Raw genomic sequence first — 25,398 nt, 5'->3', positions numbered from 1 at the left:
GGGCTTCTAGCTCTGCCTGGTCATCCTCCTATACCTCACTAGCTGTCTTCCCCAGCTGAAACAACTCTCTACCAGCCTCCTTACTCCACTCTCAGCAGCAAAGCTGGACTTCTGCTTTGAGATTAGAAGCCTCTGAACTCTGAATTCCGTGTCTCACCTTTACCTCTATACCCACCTGCATGCATAGCCATCCTCAACTCTGTCCCTCCTGCTACAGGCAGACATCTCTCCTCTGCCCTTTGTGAGGCCCGTGCCTCCCCGCTCTAAGACCCACTCCCTTTCATCGCCCCCAGGAGTGTCATTCTGAGTTAGCCACAATCTCCTGCATCTCCATGCCTTTCCCTACTGGCTTCCCCCATCAGCCTATAAACTAGTCTCTGCTAATTTATTAAAAATAAACAAAACTCTCTGTATCCCAGAATCATCTCTCTCCTCCTATCACAATAGTTTGTTGAAAAAGCTATCTCCATTTCCCTACCTTTTGTGCCAAGGTATTACCTTTTCTAAGAGATTATGGAGGAAGACACTTGGAGCTGGTGATGGACAGGGAGGCCTGGCATGCTGCAATTCATGGGGTCGCAAAGAGTCAGACACGACTGAGTGACTGAAGGAGAAAGTGAGCAGCAATTAAATTCGCAAATGTACATAGTACTTATGCTCCCTCCCTCCTAAGCTTGGTCAGGCTTTCTGATTCTGAATGCCTCACTCTGGCTCCCTCCCTGACATTCCTCTGGTAGGACTCACTTGGGCCCCCAAAGTGGCCAAGGAGGGAAAAGGCCCCAGATTCACTAGCCTTTGCTCTCCCGGCCTGTGTCCTTTCTCCTGATTCTCTGAGTAGTGGCAGATCCTATTCTTCTCAAGGGATTTTGACTGCACCTCAGTTTCCCTCCACATTCCCCCTGCCATCATCAAGACCCCAGGTGGTGCCTTAATGAGGAGCTGCCCAGTGGGGAGTCCCAAAGCCTGTGATGCTGCCTAACTGAATCACTCCCTCAACACAGTCACCACGCTTAGTTCACATGCTCTTTCCACCCTGGCCGCCACACACTGGATCGAGATGGGATGCTGAACCAAAGTTCAATAGTCTGCAAGAAGCCTGGTCCCAAATCTCTGGGGACCAATGATACACAGGGGGCTGTTGATGGTAAAGGACACGCAAGTAAAGATATTCAGAGAAATGGCAATATGCAGAAGCTGAGCAGGAGCAAAAAACATGAATTAGACACAGAGAGTAAGTCAGGCAGTTGCTGGTAGCCAGACAGAGTCAGGACCACAGCCACTAGGACGGTATTAGATGCTTCATGACCTTCTGCAGTTGAGAGGCCCAGCTGGGAAGCAGCAGAGGGTTTTTCTCTCTTACCTAGCATGCCCTGAATCTCCAACCCCTCCACTCCGGGCAAGAAAAAGATGCAGCATTCCAAGTTTTGACCACAGCCTGCTGGTCCTGTGGTCCCCTCATGCCTGTTCTAAGCTCTTATTGAGGCCTCCGGTCCCCCAACTCCATCTCTCCCAATATTTCAACCCCACCTGCCTGGATTCTCAGCCAGACATCACTTCAACACCCTCCAACTGCTGTGCCCACCCTGCTACATGGTCCCAGAAGAGTCCGCACTTTGTGCTTTCCTAGTGATTGGACACCCAAGCTGTGGACACAATGGAGAACATAAAGTCCAGTGGAAGATCCAATTTGCTCAACTCTTCACTGAGTCCACTACTGCCCACGATCCTGCTCTGGTTCCTGTAGCCTCCTGGCTACCACTGCAGTCTTCACCTTTCCTTATGCTCCTGACCTGTCCATGGTGAACCTGAACCTACAGCCAAGGTGAGACAGAAGAGGAACTGCTAGGGGTAAAAAGGGTGAGAACTGAAGGGGGAAGGTAGAATTGAGCTTATGTTTTTAAGGAAAAGGCATGTTTGTAAGCTGACTCCTTCATGAGGGCAATGAACATTTACAGTCATCCCTCAGTATCCTCAGGGAACTGTCTCTAGGAGCCCCTGTGAATTTCTTTTTTCACCAAAATACTCAAGTCCCTTAAATAAAAAGGTGGAGTACAATCAGCTGTTTGTATCCACGCGTTCTACATCCACAGATATGGAGAGCTGAGGGTATACAGGCTCAGGTGATATCTAAGAATCATATGTATATTTCTACATTTAATCCTCATAACAATCCTTCAAGGCAAGCACTACATCTTGTTCTATGGATGATGAGAACACTAAAGCGCAGAGCAGTAACTACCTAATAAGTGGCAGACCCAGGATTCAAATCCAGACAGCTTGGTGACCAAGGCCATGATCTCAACCACTATATTGTAATATAGGCATACTTCACAGAGACATTTGGGTGCAGTCCCAGACCACCTCAATAAAAGGAAGATCTCTATAGTGCAAGTCACAGAAGTTTATTGGTTCCCCAGTGCTTAAAAAAGTTATGTTTACTCTAAGAAGTGAAGTGAAGTCGCTCAGTCGTGTCTGACTCTTTGCGACCCCGTGGACTGTAGCCTACCAGGCTTCTCTGTCCATGGGATTCTCCAGGCAAGAATACTGGAGTGGGTTACCATTTCCTTCTCTAGGGGATCTTCCCGACCCAGGGATTGAACGCGGGTTTCCCACATTGGAGGCAGAGGTTTCAACCTCTAGCCACCAGGGAAGCCCTATATTGTAGTCTATTATGAATGTGACAGAATTATAGCTAAAAAACAATCTACATATATACCTTAATTTTAAAATATTTTATTGCTAAAAAATGCTAACCATCATTTGAGTTTTCACTAAGTTACAGTAGTAACATCATAGATCACTATAACAAATATAATAATTAAAGTTTGAGATATTTTGAGAATTACCAAAATGTGACAGAGACACGAAATGAACACTGTTGGAAAAATGGTGTTGCCAGACTTGTTCAGTGCAGGTCTGCCACAGAACTTCACTTCTTCTGTAAGAAATGTAGTATCTGCGTGCAACAAAATGAGGTATGTCTCTATGCTGCAGGTGGAGAAAAATGCAGAGTCCTTCAACCAGCCCCAAACAGGAAGCAGATAGCTACCCAGGGATCTAGACAGTCAGGTTACTGCTTGAGGCTGCATCTTCAGTCCAGATCCTCCCAGCACCCATCTGAACCTACTTTTCCTGTCTCCAGACTGGGAGCTCCTGGCGGTCAAGGGCAGGGACTCCCACTCCCTTAACCCTACTTCCACACAGCAGGCCAAGCAGAGGTTCATCAGACAGACAGAGCCTTTATTTCCTAACTCACTCCTTGGATCTCTGTCAGAAGACAGATGAGAGGCACTGTATGTAAAAGGCAGAGTAACCCTTCTTCTTTCTCTACATAATATTTTATTTTATTTATGCTGTGGCAAGTTGACCTACACATTGACTTAGGATGTTGCTTCTTAAGCAATCTAGAACCCGGCAGAGACTCCACACCTGTCACTCTTCACGAGAGTCCCTTTCCAGGAGCCAGAGGGAAGGGGAAGCAGGACAGGGAGGCCCACTTTCCTAAACTCAAGTTTTGTTGGAGACCTTGAGCAGTTAGAGGCTTCTCAAAGGTACAGCCATCCTAGACAGTCTAGACAACAGCTTGCCCACAGGTCCTCAGAACCGGGTATCTCGAGCCCTTCTTCTAGGCTGAGGGCCACAGCTGGAGGCAGGTGTGGGCCCGAGGTCAGGGGGTGCCCCAGGGGGCTGGTAGCCATACTCATTGGGGTCCAGGGGGTCTCGACTCAGCAGCACCCACACTGCAGGCACATGGCTGCGGACCGTGAGGGGATCCAGGCCCGTGTCAGGTGAGGTAGGCACCCAGCTGTCCTCGGTCTGCAGGAAGCGCAGCTTGGTAAGCTGGTACAAGCCTGGTACCCGCCGTTTGACAATCTCAGCACAGCTGACAGCCTTGCCTGCAGCGCGGCCAGAGCCTGAGAATACCACGTGGCGAGCGCTGCCGCCCTCCAGCCGCTCCAGCGCCAAGCCCAAGAGGTTGCGGATCTTGCTGCCAGCTCGGACCCGCATCTCCAGGGTATCAGGAGGCAGCTGGGGCATCGGGGAAGGTGCGGGGAGTTCCACAGAGCCAGCTTTCCGGTAGTGCTCCATCCAGCCTGCTGTCGTGTCCGCCTTGCTGCCCTGCTGCAGGGAAGTCAAAGGATGGTGGGCACTGTGTCCCAGGCGACCCCCACCCGAGGGTGCTGCTCCGCCCAGATTTCCCAGAAATGGGACTTTAAACCCCTCATCCCCAGGACAAGGAGTCATGCCTGCCTCCCCCTAGGGGGGCATGTACCCCAGTCCTCTGGACAGGGCCATAACCCTCCACCGACCCTGAACACCGGCCAAGCCTCTCCATCTCTAGCTCCCTGGCACTGGGAATGAACCTTTCTCATCTGGGGCTCCTGGGGACTGGATCCAGGCCCTCACCCGAGACTCCCTAAGCACAAGGCTGAGTGCTCCTCACCCTGGGCTCTCCACGGGGCGCCAGGGCAAAGGCGCCTCACTTCGTGCTCCCAGAGGTCAGGGCCAAGCTCCCCCCTCCCCGCCCCCCACACCCCATGCTCCACCAAACGGAGCCATGAGCCTTCATCCAAAAGCTCCTCAAAGACAGAAACGATCCTCTCCCCAACTCCTGGACCCCGAGGACAGGGTCGGGCACCCCTCTCTCATCCAGAGATTCCAGGGTCGATCCCCTCAACCGAGGGTCCCTCAGACACTGGGAAGCAGAGGCTTGACGCCAACGACTGCTCGGGCCACCCCTGGCGTCGGGGCCACGAGAGGCCGGGCTCCGTGGTGCCCACCGCCACGGGCCACCGCAGAGGCCCAGCACCCGGCCTTCCCTCTCCTCCTCGCACCTCTAGGCGCCCCTGCCCCGCAGGGCTCCGGCTCTCACCGCCGCGGCCGCGCACTCCCTACGCTCGATCTGAAGCCAAGATGGCGCGGGCCGAAAGCGCGCCGAGGTCGCGGGGCCGCGCACGCCGGACGGGGCGGGGCCTGAGGGGCCGGGTTCGCAAACCGAGAGGTTCCGGACGCCAGGGAGTGAGCTGGCCCCGGACGCGAGGATTCGCTGCACGCAGGGTGTCTTTGCTGTTCTGCCCCAGGCAAGGAGCATTCCTTTGCGAGCGGAGAGAGCGCTGCGGGGGAGAGGAGCGGCCAGCAGAGGAGTCCCGCGTCCGAAGTCCGCGTCGGAAGGATGCGGAGGATTTGGCCCTTAGAAGATTCAGGGCAGGCGTTACCCGCTGAGCACACCGCAGTAGCAGAGGCAGAGTGGCGGGTTTCTCTTTGGACCGGAGCTAGAGGTGCCGGGTGATGTGGCCGCTGCGGGGGCGAGAGCCTAGATCACCGAGTTCTGAACTTCAGCCTCACCCTGTGGGCACTGGCGACCCACAGGGGGCTTTCATCAAGGCGCAAGTCAGACTTGTTCGTGTGGGCAGCTCTCGGGCCTCCCTCTGGTGACTCCTGGCCGCACGTCCCAGGGGCATGTCCGCGGTGCTTCGTAAGTTGCCCTGCCTATACGTGCTCGAATATTTGATAAAGCATTTGTTGAAAGAATGAGCCAGAGAAACAACACTGGGAATGGGGAAAAGGAAATTAAGTTGGAAGATACTACGAGGTGGGTTTGGCGACTCTTCGGATGGAGGGAAGAGCCTAGGATGGCTCAGTTTCAGACTTGTTGGATTTGAGATGCCAATGAGACCGCGCCGGTACGGTGGCGGGCAGGTCGACGTAAAGGGGCCTGGAGCCGCAGCAGTCCCGGAGACCACAAGGGGACAGCAAACACTTGGTGGAGTGAGGTGCCATCGGTTTCTTTGCTAATATGCCAACTCTCCCTCCTTTCCAGCCACAGCACCGCCCCGCCCCGCCCCAGCCCAAAAGCCCTCTGCATCCTCTTTTAGGCTCCCCTTCTCTTATAGCATCAGGAGAGCAACATAGAGGCTCCCCTCTCCTTTGCACATGCTGCTCCCTTGGTTCTCAAAGACCCTGCATATCACTCTCCAGAGCTACCTGCCACATCCTTTTCTTCTGTGCCCCCAAAGAACCCTTGTGCCACATGGTTCCCTCCCCTTTTCCATGACTGTTTCCCCTGCTATCCTGTTCAGGGCAGGGATCAGGTGGACCCTACCTGTGACCTCCCCACCTGGTATGGCATCTGACATTTAGAGTGTACTTGGTAAATGTGGGATAAATAGATATAAAACCAAATGTTCCACTCACATCAAGCAAATGAGAGCATTCATCCTGAGAGCTCTATATCTCCCAGAAAGCTAGACTAGGATAAGTATAGCTGGTGGTCCAACTCCTAGGAAGATGGACAACTCTGGCCTCCACCACCCTCATCCCCACCACCATACCCATCCAAGACCAGGAAGCCAACACACTCCTGCAGTGACCTCTACAGTTTTATTGTCACTGGAACAGGATACTGATGAGGGGAGGAGGTGCAAAGAGCAAATCTCAAGTAACCAGACCTCTGACCTCAGAGCCCCACCTGAGTGCAGCCAGGTAGGTCTTGAATCCAATAAATACAGAGCCACCTCTTTTCTGCTCTGTTACAAGGGCAGGCTGGCACAGGTCCTGGAGCCTGGCTGCCCCAGCCCACCTTAGGATGGGAAGCGCCATTCACTCTTCCACAGGCTTCACTTGCTTGGCAGCTTCTAGCTGGCAGAGAAGTTCATCCCACTGCACAAACTGCTTGGAGAGAAGCATTGTCTGGTCACAAGTCAAGGTGAGAATGAGAATCTGAGAGAGGGAGAAGAAAGATGTTTGCCTCTGCCTAAAGGTAGGGGGAGCTGGGAAACAGACAGACTGGTTGGGATGGGTTGAGAGACAGAACTAGGAATGGAATAAAAGGCCAGGCTCCATACAGCACTCCTCAGGGGCCCAGCTGAGCGGAAAGGATACAGTCTTGTTGTATTCCTCCAGGAGCGCCTTGGACTCCTCAGTGATCTCCACACACTGGTCCTGTGGGGCCAAGGTGGGGCAGAGAAAGGCGTTACACAGAGCCCACACTCCCCATTGCCTGCCTCATCAGGGACCCTTGCTCCTCAGAAAAGGTAATGTTTAACCTCAGAGCTAAAAGGAGCAAATTTCTAAAAAGGCACTTTCAGGCTCTGCTATGGGTAGGTAGCCTAACTGCAGTCCTGAGGCTGATGGAAGAGGGAGCGAACCAGACATTTAACGACCTATTCCTACCGGTATATCCCTCCTTCTCCCCTGTACCCTATATCTGAACCCTCTCTGAACTTCACACTAGAGCCTGGCAATAGTGAAAAAACAGCTCCTCTACCTATGGTCAAGGATACATAGGAATTCTTGGGCACCTCCCAACATCAATCCTCTGGTGTCTCAGGACAGCCCTAATCTGGAGGCAGGAGGCCTAGATTTTACCCTAGGCAAGTCTCTTTCCCTCTGGAAGGTGCATGCAAGACAAAGGAGAAACCCTAACTTTCCCCTGAAGCTGACATCAGCTCCTGAGGCTACTTCCCCAGGAGACAGGGGTGGGGAAAAGGAGCCTCGCCACCTCTACTTTCCTACCTGGTCTCTCCCCTCCATACCTGCTGCTGGATGTGGATCTGGGCCAACCGCTGCAGGCGGGCGGCATGCTCAGGAACGGCTGTAAAACGCAACACACACTGCCCAGTGATGCTTGTGCCTTCCCCCGGGACTGCTCAATAGTCTATTAGGTCTTCGGCAGGATTAGAGTATTGAGTGGAGAAGCTAAACAAACGCCAGCTTCATCGACCACTGCAGCTGGAGGTGGTGGTGGTGGGGCTCCCTGCCCACCCCAGTCCTACTCCAGGACCCAAAGGGGAGGGGAAATACAGGCCCCTAGAAGACAAAACCTTGGGGTTTCCAGAAGTGCCCCATATACCCACCCCAGTGTTGTGAGCAGGGCAGGTAAAGAAAGCTTTGATTATTACAGGATCTGTTCCTTTGCTCTCAGCCCAGCGGGACCAGAGCTCCGTGGCCCAGGGAACAGGGAGCCTGCAGGTGGGCTGAGGACAAATGCAAGGTCCCTAAGCTGGTCACCTGGAACCCAACACCCAGAGCCTCAGCCACCATGCAGGGCCCACAGCTTAACGCTGTCAGATGCTCAGCAGGAAACTGATCAGGGGTAGGGAGGGGGAGCTGGGATAAATACCTCCAGAGACAGACAAGATGGATATCTGGATTCAATTAAAGTCACTGCTTGTCAAAATCCCGGCCCAGGGCAGTGCAGCCGGAAGAATTCACACACGTTCACACACCCACCCCCTGCAGGGACTCTTACAGTAAAACCTGGCCTCTGCAACACCCTGAAGGACAGATGCTGAGGGGCGGGGTAGAAAACAGAAGAAATCCTAAAGCGGGAGGCCACTGGGCTTACCTGAGTGTCCTTAGGGCCAAACTGCCTTGAGTTCTGAAGCTGAGCTCTATGCCCTGGCAATTTTAATCCCAGTGCAGGTGGCCAGTACCCCTCAGGTGAGGGTAAAGACAAGGAGCAGAGCCAGTCTGATCCCAGGGAAGTCCTGCCCATCCTACCTCCCCACGTAGAGCAGAGGAGATACAACCCCAGAAGGTACCTTTGATGTGAGTGCTGTCCAGCATGGGCACCAGAGCCTCCACCTGCTCCAGAAGTGCAACCTGCGAGAGAATGAACTGCTCCTCTGCGGCATGAACAGACAGAAAGTAGCAGTGAGGCGGGCCCAGGCACAGCCACTCCTGGGTGAGGAGCTGGGGACCAGGCCAGGGAGAGGACTGAGTCCTGGAGCCAGGGGCAGTCACTCTGCCCACTGCCCCCTTCTTTCTGTGCACACTCCCCCAGTCTGCCTCCACCTCTCCTGGATGCCACTGGTCTGACCTATCTTGAGCCCTATCTCTAAGTGCCTCCAAATCTAACCTTTCTCCAAGTTTTAACTCTGAGGCCTCTCCCCCTAGCCTCCTATCCACAAATTCAGAGAGCCCCTCCTAGGCCACAGGAGACAAAGTACTTCAGACCTGAAGTACCCAAGGGGTCCTGGGAAAGTCTGAAAGAGGGGACTTGTGGAAGATACCTGGCAGGTAGTGCTGAGTGGATCAGAGAGGCACGATTACAAGCTCCTGGAGAACTGGGACAGTAACAGGAGAGTCCAGTGACAAGCTCAGCAGGACTGGGATGGCCCTGTGCATAGGGGGTTTTAATGACTGCAGAGTGGGAAGGGGATTCAAGGGAGGACTGTTATGTCAATCATCTGATGGCAAGAATGCATGTCAATCAGTAGAGGAAAAAGAATTCAATTGGCTGAACTGGAGCAAGGAGAGCACAGCAAACAGCTAGATGGGAGGAGAGATCTGGCAGTCTATACGGAGCTTTGAATGGTAGGCTAAGGAATTAGGAATTCATCCTAGGAGGAAGAGGAAGATATAGACACGCTGAGGTTCCAAAGTAAACACTGTGGCATGCTGGAAATGTGTTTTGGGAAGATGATAGTGAGCCACATGCAAGAAGTGGGAAACTAGGGTCAAGAAGAGGACTTAGGAATAAGCAAAGGAAAAAAAAAAAGAAAGAAAATAAATAAATAAAAAAGAAGAGGACTTAGGAAACTGTTCAAGTGCCAGGGGATGAACACCAAGATAGTGCCACACGGAGGGGTAGAGAGGCTAGACTCAAGAATCGGTGCAGAAGAAGACCTCCTGAACTTGGTGTCTGAGCCACAGCAGTGGTTCAGGGATGTTCTGGCTCACCGCTGTATAATACCTCACACCTAGGATGTCCGGATCTCAGCAGATGAGCACTTGAATGCATGAACAAACACAGGTGATGGCAAATCATACCTAGTGGAGTAGCTAACTGATAAGCAAACATTGCTAAGACAACAGTTACTGCCTAGAACTCTGAAATCCCAGCACTTTCCCACCTGCAAGATGCTGAAACCCATGCTTATATCCTCATCTCTCCCACGGCAATGCTCTCTGCCCCCACCCTTTCCTAGAAGCTCTATGTCTACCGAGCAGAAGTAAGGAAGATTCTGAAGGAAAATCCTAGAGGCATGCCATAGATAGAACACCGGAGTCGCTTCCACAGTGGCTGACACTCTGGTCTGCAGCTGGCTCCAGGGTCTACTGTACCCAGTGTCTACAAGAGGACCACAAGTCCACCTCCAGCCTCAGTCCAGATTCCAGAGAGCAGCTTCCCAGGCTGCATCCAGGAGAGGACTGAGAGGGAGGCCATCTCTGTGCCCAGCGTCCCCCAGATGCATGTGCACATCCTATCCAGCACTACCTGCCAAGATGAACTGCAGCTTGGAGGCATCAGGTAAGGCAATGCGGTCAATGTACTCAGGATCCAGGTATTTGATCAAGTCTTCAACTAGAAAAGCAACAAGATGGAAAATGGAATAAGGTTGAGGAGTGGGGATCAGTCTTGTGAAGGAAGGATATCAGGGCAAGGGTCAGCCTTGGGGAGAGCCTTGAGTGAGGAACTGATACCCAAAGGGTCCACCAGGCCCCCATCCCCACTTCCCTGTCTCTTCCCTCTGATCACCTGCTATTCAGTCACTAAGTCATGTCCGACTCTTTGGACCCTGTGAACTGCAACATGCCAGGCTTCCCTGTCCCTCACTATCTCTGGGAGTTTGCTTAGATTCATGTCCATTGAGTCAGTGATGCTATCTAACCATCTTGCTGGCCAGAGTCAAATTTTACAGCTGGGAACACAATTGCCTCCAATACCCTGGGGCCCTCAGCATTTTCACTGATCTATCTTCAAGGGTAGAAGTTACCTTGCCCCTCTATGCCACCAAGACATGCCAGAACTTTATCTGATTTCTAGTTACTGAACAGGTTGCTAGCTCTGACATAATCAAAAAGGCCTGGCTGAGCCAAGGCTGGGGCTCTCAAGGTGCCTGCTTTCTTTCCTGCCCCTGAACCTTGCCTATGGAAATTCCATACTCCTCTCTCCTTCCCCAGTGGACTTTCAGGCAAAGCTCTTATCTCATAACTTAGGACATTGCCATGGGCTTGGGGTTTAACCACAAAGTAGAAAGCATACCCCAATTCACCATTTCATCAGGAAAACGTCTTCACCTGCTATCCCCAAAGGGAAACTCCAGTGACCTATTGGGCTTAAGGGCCTGGGCAGGGAACCAGGAAGCATAGGCTTGAGGAGGGCAGGCAGGCAGGCATGGAAACACTTACTTTTTTTGTACAGAACCTTCACCCTCTCCCTCTTGCTGGCGATGTTCCCCAAAGCCACCTGCACCTTGACCAGGCCATCAGCCACCTGTAAGGGGAGTGGAAGTTAATTCCAAGATTTACCACTTGGCCCAAGGCTTGGAAGAGATAAAGAATCTTCATTTCCTCAGACTCCAAACTTCCTTGTCCCTACAATCACCCCCTTCTCTTGTATTAAGAGATCCAACTCAACTTTCTGGGAATCCTCAGTATGAAGTGGTAGCTAATCATGTACTCCTCAGGGAGTTTCATGTGTGATTGGGGAAGTAATAAACTACTTTAGGGTTTATGGGGCACTAGCACATACGATCGGAGAAGGCAATGGCATCCCACTCCAGTACTCTTGCCTGGAAAATCCCATGGACGGAAGAGCCTGCAGTTCATGGGGTCACTATGAGTCGGACACGACTGAGTGACTTCACTTCAACCATTATTTAATACCATCCATTTTTATCACTCCAAAAGATGCACCATAGTCATTAACCATCACTGCCCATTCCCCCTCATCCTAGCCCATAGTAAACATTAATCTATTTTCTGTCTCTGTGGATTTGCCTTTTCTGGACATTCATATGAATGGAATGATACAATATGTGGTTTTTTGTGTCTGGCTTCTTTCACTTAGTATAATGCTTTCAAGATTCACCCACCTTGTAGCAGGGTATCAGTACTTCATTTCTTTTTATGGGTGAATAATATTTCTTTCTACAGATATGCCACAGTTAATTAATCCACTCATTTTATAGCCTCTCTTCCTCTGGGCTACACGTCTCTACCACGTCTTTTACAGCCCCCACCCAGTGTTTCCCAACCCCATCATAGGTCACTTAATATAGTAAATGCAGGCCTATATGCCAGTCTGCATGCCCTCTTCTAGTATGAAGTAGTGTTAGTCACTCTGGAGAAGGCGATGGCACCCCACTCCAGTACTCTTGCCTTGAAAATCCCATGGACAGAGGAGCCTGGTAGGCTGCAGTTCATGGGGTTGCGAAGAGTCGGACACAACTGGGCGACTTCCCTTTCACTTTTCACTTTCATGCATTGGAGAAGGAAATGGCAACCTGCTCCAGTGCTCTTGCCTGGAGAATCCCAGGGACGGGGGAGCCTGGTGGGCTGCCGTCTATGGGGTCGCAGAGTCAGACACGACTGAAGTGACTTAGCAGCAGCAGCACATACTATATATTCGCTGATCCCTTCCTCTTGGCTAAATTGATCTAGGCTTTAAGGGTAGAGGGTGAGGAATTCCAGTATTAAAGGGTTGAATAGCGGGAGAGACTATGAAAGTGAATGATCTCACACAGGTTTTAGGTTAGAGGATAAGGAATGCTGATATTCAAGGATCAAATATATGAGGAGGTAAATCAGTTCAGTCGCTCAGTCGTGTCCAACTCTTTGCGACCCCATGAACTGCAGCACTCCAGGCCTCCCTGTCCATCACTAACTCCCAGAGTCCACACAAACCCATGTCCATTGAGTTGGTGACACCATCCAACTATCTCATCCTCTGTCATCTCCTTCTCCTCCTGCCCTCAATCTTTCCCAGCATCAGGGTCTTTTCCAATGAGTCAGCTCTTCGCATCAGATGGCCAAAGTATTGGAGTTTCAGCTTCAACATCAGTCCTTCCAATGAACACCCAGGACTGATCTCCTTTAGGATGGACTGATTGGATCTCCTTACAGTCCAAGGGACTCTCAAGAGTCTTCTCCAACTCCACAGTTCAAAAGCATCAATTCTTCGGTGCTCAGCTTTTTTTATAGTCCAACTCTCACATCCATACATGACTACTGGAAAAACCATAGCCTTGACTAGATGGACCTTTGCTGGCAAAGTAATGTCTCTGCTTTTTAATATGCTGTCTAGGTTGGTCATAACTTTCTTTCCAAGGAGTAAGCATCTTTTAATTTCACGGCTGCAATCACAATCTGCAATGATTTTGGAGCCCAGAAAAATAAAGTCAGCCACTGTTTCCACTATTTCCCCATCTATTTACCATGAAGTGATGGGACCACATGCCATGATCTTCGTTTTCTGAATGTTGAGCTTTAAGCCAACTTTTTCACTCTCCTCTTTCACTTTCATCAAGAGGCTCTTTAGTTCTTCTTCACTTTCTGCCATAAGGGTGGTGTCATCTGCATATCTGAGGTTATTGATATTTCTCCCTGCAATCTTACTGAGTAAAAGCAGCCAGAGAGACAGGAGGCAAATCAGGAGGATTTGCATTATAGATGTCAAAGGGAAAAAATGTTTTGAGAAGTCAGTTCTCAAATGGAACACAATCTGGTGACAACTAATACCACAAGCAGTGTATGCATGTACGTCATTACCTCTGAGGCACTCAACTCCAGGGTATGCCCGATACAGCCACATTCAGTGAAAGGTCTTTCCATAATTAAAAATGGGGATGGACGGGAAGTGAGCTCTCAAAATTCAGTCACTAGAGGGAAGGACTGTCAGTCCATGTCTGAACACTCAGTATTCAATCCTTTCCCCTCCTAATCCTGGCCCTCTCAGACCTCATCCCTAACTCCCTGGACCCTTCCTTATCCATCTCTGGTCTGCCTCTTTTGGGGTCCCATGGACCTCTCTTTGCACAATTCACTTAGCAATTAGGCAAGGCTCCACAACGTCCCTTTCACTGTGACTTAAGCTCTTACTTAAAGCTCTTACTCATTAGTTTCTCGAGTGTGTCAGGTCTCCCCAACTATCCCGCGAGGGTAAAAACGGAGTCTCCTCTTTGAGCCCACTTCAAGCCCACAGTTCCCTCCATGGGAATGGATCCCGAGGGTCCGATATGCTCTGGGAGGTCTCGGACCTTTGCTATTTCAATGGCCTAGTTGCGAGCAACGGGGCTGGAGCTGCAGCATCCATCTCCAGGACCAGGCCAATAGGCCACTCCTCTTTGCCCCAGAGAGGGACCACTGGACCCAAGATCGCTCACCTTCCGCGAGCCGCGAGACCCGCCTGGTCCGTATACCCAGCGCTCCAGCTCCTCCACCCGGGCCTGTAGCCGCTGAACATCGGTCACAGCCGCCATGGCTCCCGCTGTCCCGCCTCAACCGGGAATAGCCAGAGGGCAGGACATCCGTCCAAATAGAGAAGGCGGGCCAATCCGAGTGGACGGGAGTCCTTGCATACAGGAAGTGACGCAACGATTCAGCCCTTCGATGCGGAAGTGGCAGGCAGGGGCAACGAAAAGCTGCCTGGTAACCTAGGCAACGGCTACTTGTCAGGCGCTAATTTCCAGCCCCTGCTTGTCAAGACGAACTTTGCCTCTCTTCTTCCAATTCCAGGGTATCAGACAGATTTCCCCTGCCCTTTCCCCGAGGTTGCACATATAAATATACCCATTATTGTAAGATTGGTCCATTCCCATAGAATAGTAGGAAGTTCCGTGAGATACTTTTGGAATCTTCTAAGAGACTTTATTTTTTTAGGCTCCAAAATCATTGCAGATGGTGACTGCAGCCAAGAAATTAAAAGACGCTTACTCCTTGGAAGGAAAGTTATGACTAACTCAGATAGCATATTCAAAAGCAGAGACATTACTTTGCCAACAAAGGTCCATCTAGTCAAGGCTATGGTTTTTCCAGTAGTCATGTATGGATGTGAGAGTCGGACTGTGAAGAAAGCTGAGCGCTGAAGAATTGATGCTTTTGAACTGTGGAGTTGGAGAAGACTCTTGAGAGTCCCTTGGACTGCAAGGAGATCCAACCAGTCCATTCTAAAGAAGATCAATCCTGGGTGTTCTTTGGAAGGACTGATGCTAACGCTGAAACTCCAGTACTTTGGCCGCCTCATGCGAAGAGTTGACTCATTGGAAAAGACTCTGATGCTGGGAGGGATTGGGGGCAGGAGGAGAAGGGACAACAGAAGATGAGATGGCTGGATGGCATCGCCGACTCGATGGACATGAATTTGAGTGAACTCCAGCAGTTGGTGATGAACAGGGAGGCCTGGTGTGCTGCGATTCATGGGGTCGCAAAGAGTTGAACACGACTGAGCGACTGAACTGAACTGAAATGAAGGTTCACGCAATTAAGCATCTTGCCCAAGAACACTCAACACTGCACCGATGTGGCAGGATTGGGATTTGAACTCAGGTAGTCTGATTCATGAGACTGAGTTCTCCTATTCATGGCCTTTGCTATTCTGTCTTCCTCCCTGAAAACCTCTGGCCCAGCACCGCCTGCGTATACCACATAATTCCTCTTCCTCCCCAACCCATAGATCCAAACAAGAAGGAGAGGAGGCACTGGAGAGGGAGGGATTGCAGCTTTATTATCCAGATATGAACTGAGGGACATCTCCTTTACAACAACCCAACCCATCCCTTCACCTGGCTCCTGAAGAGAAGCAGGTCTGACTTGAAGAGGTGGCATTCTAAAGATGACATTGGCACAGGGGAGCACATGAGGAGATGATGGTAAGAACTCTTTATTATTATCGGGGGAAGAACTCTTTGGTAGATGCTGCTGGAGCTGGCCAGGGAGGAAGTCCCCTCCTTTTGGCAATGAGGTAGATGTAACATCAAAAGAAATCTCTTTGGCTTCAAGTCCATATGGCAGTGGGGGGTGGGGGTGGGTAGTGGTCACCTCCCTGGGCTGGGTCCTAGAATGGGCACGCTGGAAGAATGGGTCTCCTTCCCCCTCAGCAATGGGGTCGGGACTCTCAATTTCAAGTAAGAGTTCTCAGGGTGAGGTGCTGGAAGGGGGCCCTGTCGGGAGTGGGGGTGCAGGGTTGGTTGGGCCCTGGGAAGCTGGTACAGGCTGGCGACGGGCAAAGAGGACACCTAGCAAAGAGATGAGGAATTGGTAGAGGGCAAAGACAAGCAGGAAAAGGTAAGGCAAAGAAATAGAAGAGGGAAACAAAAGTCAGTGTCCTGATTGCTAGAATATCACACACAGAGCCCTGTCACAACCAACGAGGACAAGTCCCTTGAGTCAGTTAAAGACTCTTGTGCCAATATAGATACCCTCCAACATGTAAACAAGAAACATTTACACTGATACACAAGCCCATGATAAGACATCCCATGGTATTCATGCCAGAGAGGTCATGCCTTGGACCCCATGCCATGTAGACACCCCCTTTAATCCAGGTCAGTGTAGCAATCCCCTGAACCCCATGTTACCCATGCAGGTTTGGATATCCCTCAACCTCATGCTAGTAGAGAAAGTCTAAAACCTCCATGCCGGCATAAATACCCCTGACCTCATGCGAACAGAAACAGCCTACAGGACCCATACCAGTGTAGACCACCCCGTTGATCTCTAGGGCCATGTTGATACTGCTGATACCAGTGCCTGCCAGACTGAGAGGCCCATCCAGCTGCTCTTCTGTCCCGGAGGGAGCAGGGAAGTCACATTTTGGGGAATTAGATTTCAGCTATAAGCTCCCCCTTCCATCCCTGTAGACAGCCCCCATCCCACTTCAGCCCCACACCTGTAATCACAGAAGTGTCTACTGAGGGATCTATCTGCCCCACCTCTAATGCCTATTGGGTGATGAGTCTGTCCTCCCTCATTGCACAGGCTAAGCCCTCTCAGCAACAAGTCCCTCCTCACCCCTAAGGGGAACCTTGCCACGGGGCAGGAAACTGGGGGGTGTGCTGTGTCGAGGTAGGTCCATGGGCCCCATCAGCACAGCCCTCTTCTCTGGGGGTTCCTCTGGTGCCACCTTCTCACGTGCAGGTCCAAAGGCCAGGCCCACAGGCAGTGCCAGTCGAGGGGTGGGAATTCTGCTCTCCTCTGGAAAAAAAAACAGATCATTTAGCTCCCCTGGCCCAAACAACTCTGTCCCTGCATCTAGTTCTCCCCATAGGCCTGGGACCAAGGGAGGTTACCCAAGTTCAAGCACCAAATTCAATCTCCCCTCCCATCCAGTCTCAGCGTAGAGGCTCTGAAGCTGGAGAGCTCAAAAAGGCCAATATACCTGACTAGGTTGGTCCAATCTGGGGGAATTCCCTTGCTTTTTTAAAATTTATTTTTTAATATAAATTTATTTATTTTAATTGGAGGCTAATTACTTTACAATATTGTATTGGTTTTGCCATATATTGCCATGAATCCGCCACGGGTGTACATGTGTTCCCCATCCTGAACTCCCCTCCCTTGCTTTTGATTGTTAAATAATCCAGGGAAAATAGCAGGCAGAAACCACATGCAGACAGAAGCCATCAGTGAACAGGTGTGGAATGAAGCTGCTCTGGATAAAGGACCTTTTCCTGAGCTTCAGCCCCACACCGCGCGGTAACCCATACCCCGGAGCTCCCAACGTTTCACTGATTCCAAACATCACGACACCTAAACCTTAGCATACACCAAACCTTAGTGCCCATCAGTCCTTATTGTCCCCATACTTCGATGCCTCCCAGACCTCAGTGTTCCCATATTTTAATGTTCCCTTTATCTCAGTACCCTTCTAGGTCTCAGAGACCCTCAAAATTCAGCCGCTCTACCCTCACACCTTTCTTAATGGGGCTCGGACTTAGCTGCGCGCAGGCGTGGGCCGGCAGGCCGGAGGCGGGGCCATGAGCAGAGCGTGGGCCGGGGGTGGGCGGGGCGGGCCCGGGCTCGGGGGCGGGGCCAAGAGTGCCCCGGGGTGGCTGCCCAGCCAGGCCGAAGAGCGGGGCTGCGGTGTAAGCCTGACGACGGCCCTCGCGCCGGTTGCTGTCGATGGCAGCCTGGAGCTCCCCAGGGGAGCTGAGCGCCCGCGTCTCGCATTCGTACGGATACAGATACTTCATGTACCTAGGAGCGGACGGGGTGGGGTGGGGTGGGAGGCTGGGCCCAGCTGATCAAGCCACACACCCGGACAAGAACCCTCGGGGGGGCCCCCCCCAAGCCCCCGGCCCCCCGCTCCCGCGCCTCGCTCCCACCGCTCGCGCGCGCCTGGCCTCACTGGGTGCGTAGAGTGAAGGCTGCCGACGTGATGGTGGTGGGCAGGCTGAGGCCGCGCGTGACCTCCCGCCACACCTTGCGATTGATGACTTCCACCAGACCGCCCTTGGCCGTCACCAGGCGGAACAGCGCGTACAGGTCCAGCACCTGCTTCGCCATGATGGGCACACGGTTCACGGGTGTCCCTGATGAGGGGTGAGCAGAGAGTCAGGACACTAAGACCCTGTCTGCCGGCATCCTCAGAGAGTGGAGGAATTGGCTGCCTGGACCAGTCTTGGCGAGGCCCTGGCAATGGGGAGGTGGGATTGCAGGCGGAGCCCACAGCCTCCAGAGCCTCCACTGTAGCAGGAAGGATGGGAGGCTAGACTAGGGGGTGGCAAACTCCTTCTGTAAAGGGTCAAACAAATGGTAAATGTTTTAGGCTTTCCAGGCCAGTCTCTTAGAGCTACTCCACTTGCCATTGCAGGCTGAAAGGATATTTAAAGGAATAGAATATAGAGGGTATTTAAAGGAATGAACGCGGCTCTAGTCCAATAAAACTTTATTATTTACACACTCTTAAATTCAAATTTTGGAGAAGGCAATGGCACCCCACTCCAGTACTCTTGCCTGGAAAATCCCATGGACAGAGGAGCCTGGTGGGCTGCAGTCCATGGGGTCGCTAAGAGTCGGACAGGACTGAGCGACTTCACTTTCACTTTTCATTTTCATGCATTGGAGAAGGAAATGGCAACCCACTCCAGTGTTCTTGCCTGGAGAATCCCAGGGAGGGGGGAGCCTGGTGGGCTGCCGTCTATGGTGTCGCACAGAGTCGGACACGACTGAAGTGACTTAGCAGCAGCAGTAGCAAATTCAAATTTCACACGTCCAGAAAGGTTATTCGTCTTTCAAATTTTCCCCTTATTTAAAAATGTGAAACCCCCTTCTTTTCTCGTGGGCGATTAGCTTTGGCCCCCGGGGGTAGACCATAGGAAGGACTTCCTGATAGTGCTGAAGAGCCAGACTCCTCTAAGTAGCGGCCCCTGAGTGGCTGCAGAGGCCGGGGGATGGTGAATGGAAGAAGCAGCCCCCGCCGCGGCTCGCCGACTCCGCAGTCCCCGCCGCCCCCAACGGCCGGTCCTGACAAAGGGGCCTGTCTGCGCTGAGCGATGGGCCCCAGTTAATTCCTTACCGATCTCGGCCCCTTCCGCTGCCGCCTTTGGACCCGAACAATTAGCTGCTGTCTGATTAATGGGGGGAAATTATCGGCCCCGCGGGACACCCTCCCCCGCACAGGGAGCACAGTAAGGCAGGGACCTGAGGGAGGCAGAGCTGGGGGGATGAGGGGGCTGGGATCTGCTCAGACCACACTATCCCACCCAGTGGAGGGGATACCAGGAGGAAGGGGCAGGGAGGAGACATTGGGACCAGAATGACCCAGCCTTCCTGGGGAGCAAAAGGCCCTGGAGCCCCACTAAGGGTCCCTGGTTGGGAAGGGACCTGCGCGGGGTGCTGGCCTGGCCCTGGGGTGGGGGCCTGAGGGACTTAGGCCGCCAGCTGCACTAAGGGGGTGGGGGTGGGGGCCAGTGCAGCCAGTTAATTAGCGGCTTATCAGGCCGCTCTAGGAGTGAGTTAATTAGCTTTGTAGAGAGAGATAATGAGTCAGTCTTCTGGACCCATGAATCTGGGGAGAAGCTGAAGTGATGAACTGCCGCCCACCCTGATCCCTTCATGGACCCTTGTTGCATTCACTTCTGGCTCTGAGATTTCTGGAAAGGAATTCCTTCTTCTCCACAGCACCCCCTACCCCTCAAGAAGACCTTCCTTGGGTCTAATTCCAGTCCTTCCTGCTGCAAAACACATTGGATGTTTCCTGCCTGAAGCAAGGGGAAACTGAGGAGAGACAAGGCTGGAGGAAGGGCCAGGGAAGAGAACCAAGGCATTTCCAGTACCCCAATTCTGGAAACCCCCACACCCCAGGCCAGCCCCCTACCACTTCACCCTCCCACCCTCCCAATTGATCCCACACTCATTAACCTGCCAGCGGGCTGCCCACTAATTAATCCCTGGGTGGAGAAGGGGGGCAGGGTCAGAGGTTAAAGATGCTATTGAGGACCCAAAGGATAAGTGCTGCCAAGCCCAGATCTCTGCAAAGAGGACCCAAACTGAGGATTAAACCCTGGGGTTTCCCTTCCTTGAACCTGGTACGTGAGCGTCCCTCCCTTACATCAACCCACTCACCCCTCTTCTGCATGAAGCTAAACAGGTCATCCAGAAATTCTTTCCTCTTGGGGTCTGCATCGAGCTCGTACAGCTGGGGAAAAACAGGTCATTTCCCAGCTATCCACCCCCCACACACACACTGGGACCCCCTTCAACTCCAACCCCTGGATAAAGGACCCCAGCTGAAGGGGCAAGGAGGTTCTGAAACATAGACTTCCTGAGAAAGCATTGAGCTCTTTGCCCTGGGGGCAGGTAGGGACATTTCCCCCCACCCCTGATACATACAGACACTTTCTACTGGCTAGTAGTGCTGTGCCCTGGGCAGTTAACACCACCCACCTAGGGAGTAAGGGAAGAGAAAGCTGCAGATGTTCTGCCTGCCTTCCAGAGCCCCAGGGAGGAAGTCAGGCTGGTGCTGTGTTCTACATTGAGGAAATTGACAGATATGGCTGAGTCACTCATTCACTGATTCATTTGTGCTAGGATTTCTTGCTGCTCACACATCTGTGTGCCAGGACTGGGATTGAGGGGCAGAGATGCCTCTAACCTATCCCTCTGGCAGGGTGGATGCTCAGGAAAGCTGGATTGAAACCTAGGGCCTCTCAGCCCACATTCTGGTCTGATCTCCTTCCAAGAACAGTTTCCTCTACTTCAGAAGCTGCCACAAAGCCAATGGCTCTGGACCACCCAAGACCTGTAGGGTGAGGACTTGAAAGGCCAAGGATCCTCCCACCCCTTCTCAGTCACCTACTTCCAGTATCAGCTCTCAAATACCCCAAGGAGGGACAATCCCTAAGTTAACAGTGTCTTTTACCCAAGTAACAATCCCTGAGAAACACCGACAGGTAACACTCCATCCCCTAATAGGAACTCTCAGAGTAAAAAAATACCCATGAGTAACAAACCCCAGAGATGCACCTTTAGATCTACACTCCCACAAGAACTGAGCCCTAAGTCTTAGATGGATACCTGCAAATAACACGCGTGCTTTCCAAGTAATAAGCCTCTGAATTACACCTAGGAGAAATAGTCACTAGAGCCACATCTCCAGAGTAACAGAGCCCTGAGAAACAGTCCAAGTTTTACACAAAAGCCACAGAATCTAACCACAGATTAACACTTCGGGAAAATACCCCAAACCAACACCCTATGAGTAACACCACCAGAATAGCACACCTAGAATCAGTGCCCTGCATAACACCTTCTAATGACAGCCTAGAGTAGTGCCTTAGAATAACATCCAGATGGGTTCAGAGGGGATGAAGAGCCTCAAATTAAGGCCCTGTGAGTAAGGTCCTGTCATTCCCAGCTGCCCAGGGGCCCTTCAGTCCCACTGTGACTATAGTGGTCATCATGGGCTGGCAACTGTCACCCCATAGGACTCAGGCCAGGAAGAGGATTTGGATGGGGAGAAGGCAATAAGAAAGAGACGAGGTGGATATCAGCTTGCCAATGGAGTGGCGACCTCCACTCCACTTTTAAAGCCAGAGGAAGGCATCCCAGGACACCTCGAATGGTCCCTGGACTCTGACCTTGTGACTTGGTGTGGAGAAGGTGGCATAGTGCTGGCACTGGAATCCCCAGTTCCCAGATCCCCCTTCCTCAGAATTCTTGAAGATCCCTACACCCCTCCCACTTGCCCTTCCAGCCTCAACAACAAGTGCCTTCAGTCTGTCGGCCTCCATTTTTCTGGGTGTCTCCTGCACCTCGCGGTGTGTGCCTTCTTTCCGTCTCTCCAGCGTGTCTGTCTCTCCCTCCCTGTCACTGTCTCTTCCTGTCTCCCCACTGTCTCTCTCCAGGTCTCTATCTCTGTCCTTCCATCCTGCAGAGCGCAGTGGGGGTGGGGGTGCTATTAATCCCCTTGCTCTGTTTTGCCCAAAGAGTAGGAAGGGGGAGGGCCTGACATTGAGAGGGTCCTACCTGCTTGAACTGCTCCTCGTAGGTCCACTCGTGGGGATGAGGTCCAGGGGGCTGGCTGGAAGGTGAGCTGCTGCCCCGGGTCCCTGGCCGGCTCTCCTCGGCTGCCTCATCCTCTGCTCCAGCTTCTTCTTCCTCCTCATCTTGGCCATCCTCTTCTTCCTCAGCTCCAACCTCCCCCAACCCCCTCTCAGGGGCCTCCAGGGTGTGGGATCCAGGAAAGGAAGGCCCTGGTGGTGCTGGTGGTGGTGGTGGTGGGTGTGGAGGGGCCAATGGCCCCACCCCCTGGGCCAGCCTGGCTGCCTGCTGCCTCTGCAGGGCTTCCATGACAGCTTCCAGGCGCAGTCCCCCCACGGGTGGAGGGGCTGGCACCAGGCGGGGCCCTGAGGAAAGGGCTGCCTGTGGGGGAGGGAATGATGGGTGTTGGATCCAACCAAGGGGAGGTGGTCATGGATTCAGGGAAGCACCAGTGGGGGCATGAGGAAAAAGTCAGAAAGATCGCTTTCTCAGAAATCCACCGAGGGGTAAAAAGAGCAGGACAGGGACTGGGCCCAGAGAGACAGACATGGACATTGACAGAGCACAGGTAGAGACTGAGCAGATCAAAGAGGGTGACAAGGACCAAGAAACAGAGAGAAATGGAGGGGAGACAGAGAATGACAGGGAGATGTGAGGACAGAAATGGAGATGGGCCGGAGAGATGGGGAGAGATGAGAGACTGAGAGGGACCAAGGTGGAGAGAGGCAGAGACAGAGATGGGGAGAGATGAGATTAATAGAGACATCAGAGAGAGACTGGGCAGATAGGAGCTAGAGGAGCAAGAGATAAAAATCAAAGACCTGAGTGACAGACTGTCCAGGGAGAGTCACAGAGAGACAGAGGCAGACAAATAGTAAGACCAGGGGAGAGAGGGACCGGAGAGGACCGCAGCAGGAGGCAGAGACGGAAGAAAGAGATTAGACAGAGACAGGGCAAAACAGTTAATAGACAGCGGGGCAGAGACAGGGACAGGGGGAAAGACGGAGCCGAGGCAGAGAGGCTGAGGACCAGACCCGAGGAGGAGCGGGAACAGAGGACCCCCGGGACAGACCCCGGGACGGGGCCAGGACGCCGGGGTCTCGCTGCCAGCTGCCACACTCACCAGCCTGGCGCGGCCCGCTGCCCCCGTAGTCTCCACGGCGATCCCTCCGTTCAGGCCGCCTCTCGGGCGGCCCCTGTCGCGGCTCGGTTCCCTGCGCAGAGTCCCCTGCCGTGCGCTCCAGCCGCCGCGCGCCCCTCCGGCCTCCGTGCGCTCACTCGCTGCTCTGCTGGCGGCGGCCGCGAGGGCGGGACCCGAGCGGGGCAGGGCGGGCGGGGAGGCAGGGGGAGGCCCCGGGAGCGGCGGGGGTGGGGGGGGGTTCTGCGGCTTCCCCAACAGGTGTCTCCCACCCTCCACACAGCCAGATTTGGGGAGGATAGGGCGCTGGAGAGCTTCTTGGGATCGTGCAAAGGAGAGTGAGGCGTCTCCCATCACTAAACTCCGGTCCGGGGTCCTTCCCCGGCCGCACACGTCCGGGGTAGGGGCCCCACACCAGTCCTCCGTGCCCAGCATCCTAACAACAACATTCGTGTTCACACACCAACACACTCTGTCCCGAGTTCAAGGCACAGCGCCGCCGTGTCTCACACACTTGCCTACAGGAATGCTGTGGCGCCAATGCCTAGACTGGCCGTGATCAGAAGGGGAATCACTGCAGGGTTCTGGGGTGAACGTGCAGGGCCTGGACAGAGCAAAAACTTCCCCTTGCCCTGCTTAGGTGCTGGCCCCAGCTGCAGGCACGCTACAGCTTGCACCATACTCACATATGGTGAACTCACTTCTGCACTCACACACTCAGAGGTCTCTGAGCTGATTGCACACCAACATCAGGGCACACATACCACCTGCAGGTACAAAGCTACACCGCGTTTAGCTCTTTTGACGTTCTATTATGGAAAATGTCAACATATTCCCAAGAAGAGTGACTAGAATAATGAGTCTCTGGCACTCCTCATGAATTTCAACAGTGATCAGATTTTGCCCATTTTTCCAGACACCCTCTACCCATGTTTGCGTAACTATTTCCAACTGCTCCAGGCTCACCCCGCCCCCAGTTATCCTCCAGATGAGGAGATGCCATTCCTTAGCAGCCTGGACCCCACTCTTAAGCACCCTCATACATTCCACAGTTTCTTCCTATGCCCAAGGAAATTGACCTACTAAAAGCACCGAGGGTCACCCAGAGGTGATGCCAAGTGCGTGAGTGAACATCAGGCCTCTGTAGGAGTGATAGCTGGCATGGTTGTGAAACTCTGCTGTGTCAAACACAGCACTTGGCACCTGATGTCATTCATACTCACTGAGATAAACTGTGCCAGGGCCAAGATTCCTCTAGGAGGCAGAAATTCAGGGGTGAGTTTTACCGTCTTCTTCCTCATCCACCCTCTCCCAATCAGTCTGTTCCTCTCAGACACAGGTTGCCCAAAGGTAGGAACTGGCTTGAGGGAATTCCAGTTCTGAGGGTTTGGAGATTGCTTTGGAGGGGATGGAGAGGGATAAGGGGCTGGGACGCTACTCGCCAAGGAGAAGAATCAAGTGGGGCTTCAAGAACAGTGGGGCTTCCCTTGTTGCTCAGTGGTAAAGAATCTGTCTGCTGTTGCAGGAGACATGGTTTGATCACTGATCTGGGAAGATCCCACATGCCACACCACAACTATTGAGCCTGTGCTCTAGAGCCTGGGAGTCACAATTCATGAGCCCACGTGCCACAAGAACTGAAGCCCGAGTGCCCAAAGCTTGCGCTACGCAACAAGAGAAGCCACTGCAATGAGAAGCCCTCAAACCACAACTTGAGAGTAATCCCAGCCCACGACTAGAGAAAAGCCTGCGCAGAAACAAAGACCATGCACAGCCAAAAATAAATAAAATTATGTTTTTTAAAAAGAAGTATAGTGAATTCACGTTTGGGTCTAGGCTGCTGCTGCTGCTGCTGCTGCTGCTGCTGCTGCGTCGCTTCAGTCGTGTCCGACTCTGTGCGACCCCATAGACGGCAGCCCACCAGGCTCCCCCGTCCCTGGGATTCTCCAGGCAAGAATACTGGAGTGGGCTCCCATTTCCTTCTCCAATGCATGAAAGTGAAAAGTGAAAGTGAAGTCGCTCAGTCCTGTCCGACCCTTAGCGACCCCATG

The 25,398-nt window shown here is 52.8% G+C and overlaps 2 protein-coding genes and 1 long non-coding RNA gene across 7 annotated transcripts; 1 reads left to right on the top strand and 2 right to left on the bottom strand.

Moving 5' to 3' along the window:
• Nucleotides 1-2,717: 2,717 nt before the first annotated feature.
• Nucleotides 2,718-4,916, bottom strand: RPP25L (ribonuclease P/MRP subunit p25 like). 4 transcript variants are annotated; one of them, XM_004004125.5, is made up of 2 exons: nt 4,836-4,916; nt 2,718-4,122 (listed from the first exon to the last, which is right to left on the bottom strand). In XM_004004125.5, the coding sequence occupies exon 2, from the start codon at nt 4,087-4,089 to the stop codon at nt 3,598-3,600; it is 492 nt and encodes a 163-aa protein (XP_004004174.2). In that variant the 5' UTR covers nt 4,090-4,122; nt 4,836-4,916; the 3' UTR covers nt 2,718-3,597. The 4 variants fall into 4 exon arrangements, with proteins under 4 accessions (XP_004004174.2, XP_011973354.2, XP_042099019.1 ...); XM_012117964.4 differs by having other exon boundaries at nt 2,718-4,119; XM_042243085.1 differs by having other exon boundaries at nt 4,874-4,916.
• A 76-nt stretch (nt 4,917-4,992) lies between these two features.
• On the top strand, nt 4,993-25,153 carry LOC132659291 (uncharacterized). Its single transcript, XR_009599530.1, has 2 exons — nt 4,993-15,596; nt 24,873-25,153. It is a non-coding gene; the product is annotated as an uncharacterized LOC132659291 (long non-coding RNA).
• Nucleotides 15,431-22,641, bottom strand: ARID3C (AT-rich interaction domain 3C). 2 transcript variants are annotated; one of them, XM_027963899.3, is made up of 7 exons: nt 22,195-22,641; nt 20,293-20,365; nt 18,074-18,257; nt 17,639-17,922; nt 16,738-16,920; nt 16,420-16,509; nt 15,431-15,962 (listed from the first exon to the last, which is right to left on the bottom strand). In XM_027963899.3, exons 1-7 carry the CDS (start codon nt 22,516-22,518, stop codon nt 15,862-15,864), a joined length of 1,239 nt encoding a protein of 412 aa, XP_027819700.1. In that variant the 5' UTR covers nt 22,519-22,641; the 3' UTR covers nt 15,431-15,861. The 2 variants fall into 2 exon arrangements, with proteins under 2 accessions (XP_027819700.1, XP_042099018.1); XM_042243084.2 differs by lacking the exon at nt 16,738-16,920.
• Nucleotides 25,154-25,398: the final 245 nt, after the last annotated feature.

The sequence above is a fragment of the Ovis aries genome, chromosome 2 (genome assembly GCF_016772045.2).
Source record: "Ovis aries strain OAR_USU_Benz2616 breed Rambouillet chromosome 2, ARS-UI_Ramb_v3.0, whole genome shotgun sequence".
Classification (NCBI taxonomy): domain Eukaryota; kingdom Metazoa; phylum Chordata; class Mammalia; order Artiodactyla; family Bovidae; genus Ovis; species Ovis aries.
This window is presented reverse-complemented; position numbering and strand designations above follow the sequence as displayed.

What these genes read in the sequence shown, in the direction of transcription:
- RPP25L (XM_004004125.5), bottom strand. Translation starts at nt 4,089, where the DNA reads ATGGAGCACTACCGGAAAGCTGGCTCTGTGGAACTCCCCGCACCTTCC.
- ARID3C (XM_027963899.3), bottom strand. Translation starts at nt 22,518, where the DNA reads ATGGAAGCCCTGCAGAGGCAGCAGGCAGCCAGGCTGGCCCAGGGGGTG. An exon ending in TAGCTTCATGCAGAAGAGGG is followed by an intron (nt 18,258 to 20,292) that starts GTGAGTGGGTTG and finishes ACCCCTCATCAG; the next exon opens with GGACACCCGTGAACCGTGTG. An exon ending in CAACGGGGTGGTCTACACTG is followed by an intron (nt 15,963 to 16,419) that starts GTATGGGTCCTG and finishes TCTCTTTGCTAG; the next exon opens with GTGTCCTCTTTGCCCGTCGC.